Source organism: Orycteropus afer, unplaced genomic scaffold, assembly GCF_000298275.1.
Source record: "Orycteropus afer afer isolate SDZICR_OR568_19922 unplaced genomic scaffold, OryAfe1.0 scaffold00048, whole genome shotgun sequence".
In the NCBI taxonomy this organism is placed as follows: domain Eukaryota; kingdom Metazoa; phylum Chordata; class Mammalia; order Tubulidentata; family Orycteropodidae; genus Orycteropus; species Orycteropus afer.
In genome coordinates, this window is record NW_006921635.1 from 1,293,914 (window position 1) to 1,299,448 (window position 5,535).

General features: G+C 61.6%; 1 protein-coding gene across 1 annotated transcript in view; it reads left to right on the forward strand.

The window, feature by feature from the left end:
- NCOR2 (nuclear receptor corepressor 2) overlaps window positions 1–5,535 on the forward strand; it is a 138,265-nt gene that overhangs the window by 41,131 nt on the left and 91,599 nt on the right. Inside the window, exons 8-9 of the mRNA XM_007938111.1 lie at window positions 2,388–2,454; window positions 3,993–4,165. Of these exons, the coding sequence (XP_007936302.1) occupies window positions 2,388–2,454; window positions 3,993–4,165 (240 nt within the window). The remainder of the gene's footprint in view (window positions 1–2,387; window positions 2,455–3,992; window positions 4,166–5,535) is intronic.

A 5,535-nucleotide genomic window follows, 5' to 3' on the forward strand; every position in this document is an offset into this window, starting at 1 on the left:
GTGGTCCGTACGGTCCCTCGGCTCGTGTCCGTTGTCACGGTCCCTGTGTATCAGACGGCGTCCTGTTGTGGTCCGTACAATCCCTCGGCTCGTGTCTATTGTCACGGTCCCTGTGTATCAGACGGCGCCCTGTTGTGGTCCGTACGGTCCCTCGGCTCAGGTCCATTGTTATGGTCCCTGTGTATCAGACGACGCCCTGTTGTGGCCCATATGGTCCCTCGCCTCATGTCCATTGTCACGGTCCCTGTGTGTCAGATGGCGCCCTGTTGTGGCCCATACAGTCCCTCGGCTCATGTCGGTTGTCACGGTCCCTGTGTATCAGACGGCGCCCTGTTGTGTTCCGTACGGTCCCTCGGCTCAGGTCGGTTGTGGCGGTCCTTGTGTATCAGACGGGCGCCCTGTTGTGGCCTATACGTCCCTCAGCTCATTGTTTGGAAGTAGACTGACTGCCAAGTGTTTCTTCCTGGTCTGGGTTTGGCGTATGGCCTGGGACCTGTGCTATTTATTTTGCTGCTTAAGTAGCTCCAGCTTTTCCCATCGGGAACTCTTTCAGGTCGGCTTCCGTGTCCTTTGGACATTTTCCCTCCTGGCACTTCCCTACTTTTTGGCAATTAGAGAGACCCAGACTTATCCTGGGTGTTTCGTGCCCCTCCTGGAAGCGCTCGCTTGCCTAGGGAGCCCTGCTTTCTCTCGTTGGAGAGCAGCGTCAGGAACCAAGATACCCAGCCTCATCCTGGGTGTTCCCTGCCCCTCCTGGAAGCGCTCACTTGTCCTGGGAGCCCTGCTTTCTCTCGTTGGAGAGCAGCGTCGGGAACCGAGATACCCAGCCTCATCCTGGGTGTTTCCTGCCCCTCCTGGAAGCGCTCACTTGTCCTGGGAGCCCTGCTTTCTCTCGTTGGAGAGCAGCATCGGGAACCGAGATCTCGGGGCTGGTGTCTTCCCTGCAGCTAAGGTGCCCTCACTTCCGGGCCCTCTCAGCCGTCCAGTGTCTTTGTGAAAGTTCAGCCCTGTTTCAGCGTCCGGATGCACAGCAAGCACAAGCAGCCCCTGCCGGCCCAGCGCGTCCCTCGCCGCCCCCGTACCCCCCAGCTCCCTGGAGCTGTGTCTGTGCCTCCCACTCGCCACACGTGCTCCCGCCCCAGGGCCCTTACACGCGGTGTGCCTGCCACTGGCATGCCCTGTGGGCCCTCCCGATGGCGCGGATCTTGGCTCCAGACCACCTCAGTGTCTCAGAAGCCTCCTCCTTCCTCCCGCCCGCTGACTCCCACGTGCAGAGTAATGTAGCTTCCTGGATACAGGTAGCTGATGCTGGTCTGCCTGACTGCCCCAGAGCATCCCTCCGTGAGAGCAGGGACTGGAACCACACCTAGCACATAGTAGGTGCTCAGGAAATGTACTGAGTGACTGGGGAGGTGCATGCATGATGCAGTTGTTCCCATTTTTGGATGTAGAAACAAGAGGCTCAGAGAGACTGACTCAGAGTCACCCTGAGTGAACGGCAGGGCTCTGGTCCCAGCCCATGTGGTTGAGGAGCCCCAGTGGCCGGTGATGGAAGCCCTGGTCGGGGCCGTGCATCATGGCCTGGGGAGGGTAAGGCGCCCCCCTCCTGCCCTGACGGGCCCATAAGTGGGTGCAGCATTCCTTGTTGGGAAAGCGGGGTGAGTATACAGGGCTCAGCAGGGAAGATAGCCCCGTGTCCCTAGAGCCTTTCACTCCCAACTGAGATAGACCCTGGTCTTCTGGACTCGGATGAGAAGCCCCCTCCTGCTGGGACTTGGTGTAGGCCCATAGGGTATCAGGGCAGGGGCGGCAGCTCCGTAGAGTGTATCCCGAACCTCCTGGGGCCCCTTCTGCACTTGCATGTCTGTCTGCTGGGGTGAAGGGCAGAGGGAGTGTTTCCAAGACCCCTGTGTTGGGCACATCGCCGTCATCCCGGGAGCCTAGTGGGTGTGTCCAGACGCGACGCAGGTCTGAGAGTCCTGGTGGTGCCAGCCCCGTCCCTGGCGATCGCCCTGTTGGTCTGAGGCTATAGGCTGTGTCCAGCCCCGCCCCTGGCGACCCCCCTGTTGGTCTGAGGCTGTGTCTGTGGCAGTGTCCTGTAGCTGATGTAGCTGACGGGCTATTGTGGGTGTGGGGGCTGTGGCAGCTCGAGTTGGGGGGCCACATGCCTTGGCCCTTGGAACCCCGTCACCTGCAGACTGCTTTAAGCCTGACAGTGGTAGGTCACAGCACTGTTGGTAGATGGCCGGTTATGCTAGGGGCTGTGGGGTCTCTGTCCCCCAGATAGCTTACTAGGCACACCTCGGGCCCCTCAGAAAGCAGGACCCACAGGAGAAAACGCTGGGGTGCTGGCTCACTGACCTGCCCACTTGCTCCCCTCCTCACAGAAACCAGGCGATGCGGAAAAAGTTAATCTTGTACTTCAAGAGGAGGAATCACGCCCGGAAGCAATGGGTGAGTGCCCTACGGCCCCGCCTGCAACCCTGCCGGCCCCCACAGCTGGGTGTCCCTGGGTCCAGAGAGAGCGGGGCCGCGTCAGGCCACACCTGCGGCTGCCTCCCTGAGCGCTCAGGCTTTGGGAGAAGAGCCAGGGACGGTGAGGGGGCGGTGCCGGTGGAGGCTGCTTCCATGAAGCCAGGCTCCTTCTCCAGCCTGGGGGCCCTTGGCCAGTATCTCTGAGGTACCGCTGAGGGCGGCTGCTTCGGCACCCATCAGAGACAGACTGGGAAGGAAACACAATGGCCCGGGGGTGTCCAGGGTACACTGCCTCGCCCGTGCAGGGCTGCTACCTCTCGCTGGGACCATCTCTCGACCCTCCACCAGTTCTCAGAGCACCCTGCTCGTGTGTGGGGGCCTCGGGAGCTGGGGTTGGGTTCTGCTCCCGTCAGTGCCTGCACAGCTGCCCCTTGGGACCTGCTGCGTGTGTCGAGGACGAGGTCACAGGGTGCCCTTGGTTGGCACTCACACACAGGGTGGGCAGGATTCTGGGCACGAGGACCAGGGGGCGCTTTTCTGAAGGTGCCGGAATGTTGCTTGGGCGTTCAGGCGAGACCCGTGGAGCATGCCATCTGTTCAACTGCAGCTGCTCCGGACAGGAAACGGGCTCTTGTGGGCAGCCAGATGGCCCTGCCTGCTCAAGGCCCACGTCACCTTGGAGACGCAGAGGCCAGGTGGTGTGGGGCTGGGGCAGGGTCTCGCCTGTGAGGACGGATACAGGCTACAGCAAGCAACACTGTGGTTAGACATGGACGGGGACTTCCCTGCCTTGGACAGCTCACAGACCCTCTCCCTCAGGAACTGCTCCTTGGTGTAGTGAGCCTCGTCGAGGCCGGGGACTGAGGAGCCGCTCTGAGGGCGGGTGCGTCCCGAGGGCAGCCATCGGGCCCTCTGGCGCCCCAGCAGCCCTTCACTCGCTGTGGACGTGCTCTCTGCATGAGTGACAGCCACCAGCATATGTGGCCACTGAGCTCTCCCAGCAGAGCAGGACATGGCATTTTTAATTTTGGTTAATTTCACGTGATTAGAATTTAACAGCCACCTGCAGCTGGTGGCCTCTGGGTGGGGGAGGGCTTCTCTGCAGGGGCTGGGGTGGGGGCCAACCTAGGCGTCTGGTTCCTCAGCGGAAGGTGGCCAGGGCCCTCGGGGCCTGTGGCTTTTCTTCAGGACCCTAGGCATGGCTTGTGCCAGGTGTACCTTCAGGTCGGCCAGGGCTGTGCTCACCAGCCTCTGTGTGACTGTGTGTGTGCGTGTGGCCTTTTGTGTGACCATGTGTGCCTGTGTGTCTCAGCCAGTCTGTCCGCTTAGGTGATTGTGTGTGTGTGTCTGGCTGTGTGTTACTTTGTGTGACCTTGTGTGTCTGTATGTGCCTGTCTGTATGCAAGTGTTGCACGAGTGTGTGAGTGAGTGACTGAAGAGTGCGTGCCAGGCTGGGCCTGGACGGGAGCTGGTGTCCGGGGAGCGGCTTGCTCAGGGCCCTGCCCACACTCACCCAGGAGCAGAAGTTCTGCCAGCGCTATGACCAGCTCATGGAGGCCTGGGAGAAGAAGGTGGAGCGCATCGAGAACAACCCCCGGCGGCGGGCCAAGGAGAGCAAGGTGCGCGAGTACTACGAGAAGCAGTTCCCCGAGATCCGCAAGCAGCGCGAACTCCAGGAGCGAATGCAGAGGTGAGCGGGCGGCCTGGCCGCCCCCACCCCACAGCGGCCGGCGCCGCCACCCCTCCTGCTCCTTTCCCTCGGCTGATGTGGGTCGGGGCCTGGGTCAGCTTTGCAAGAACTGTCAGCAGGGCAATGATAGAAGGGCAAGAGCAGGGTCTCAAACTGCTGACCCAGGGGCTGGGCCGGCCCTTGGGTGTGTCATTTGGGACCTGCACGGCCTTAACATGTTTGGAACTTGAACACATGTAGGTGGGACGGGCACTCCTCCTGGAGTGCCGTGGGCTTGTTCCGGCCAGCGTCATGATGTGGCCAGTGTGGCCCCTGAAGGCAGCTGTTTGAGATCCCTCACAGGGCCACAAAGGGGATGGGCCCACAGTGCTGGGTTCACCTGTGCAGAGAGCCTGGTGCACAGTAGGTGCTTGGTGCGGTAACTTGCCCCTAGCCTCGTCGCCTTCTTTGTTCACAGACGAGGCGCGAGTGCTTCATTTACAGTGACAACAGCTTGTGTTGTACTGAGCACTTTTCAACCCATATCTTGTTGAGCTCGTCATAGTAGCTCTGGAAGCTGGGTACCCACGTTACAGGGAGGAAACCAGGTCCAGAAAGTAACTTTGCCGCAGGTCTGAAGAGGCAGAGCTGGGCTTTGCAGCTGGATCTGTGTGGCTGGGTTGTTTCGGGATCCGTCCTTTGAGGGCTGGGGTCCTGGTGTCCCTGAGACAGGACCCTTCAGCATGGGGCCATCCAGTGGTCTCTCTGATTCCCCTCAACACACCCAGCCTCTGGGGACAAGGGGCAGGTCCTCAGTGCTCCCTCTGGCTGGGGTGATGGGCAGGTCCTCCCCTCTGTGTTCCCTCTGTCTGGGGCAATGTGTGGGTCCTCCATGCTCCCTCTGGCTGGGGCAGTGGGCAGGTCATGGTGTTCCCTCTGGCTGGGGTGATAGGCAGATCCTCTGCTCAGTGCTCCCTCTGGTTGGGGCAATGGGTGGATCCTCCATGCTTCCTCTGGCTGGGGTGATGGGCGGGTCCTGGTGCTCCCTCTGGCTGGGGCAGTGGGCGGGTCCTTAGTGCTCCCTGTGGCTGGGGTGATGGGCGGGTCCTGGTGCTCCCTCTGGCTGGGGTGATGGGCCAGTCCTTGATGCTCCCTCTGGTTGGGGCAATGGGCAGATCCTCCATGTTTCCTCTGGCTGGGGTGATGGGCGGGTCCTGGTGCTCCCTCTGGCTGGGGTGATGGGTGGGTCCTGGTGCTCCCTCTGGCTGGGGTGATGGGTGGGTCCTGGTGCTCCCTCTGGCTGGGGTGATGGGCGGGTCCTCGTGCTCCCTCTGGCTGGAGTGATGGGCGGGTCCTGGTGCTCCCTCTGGCTGGGCCAGTGGGCGGGTCCT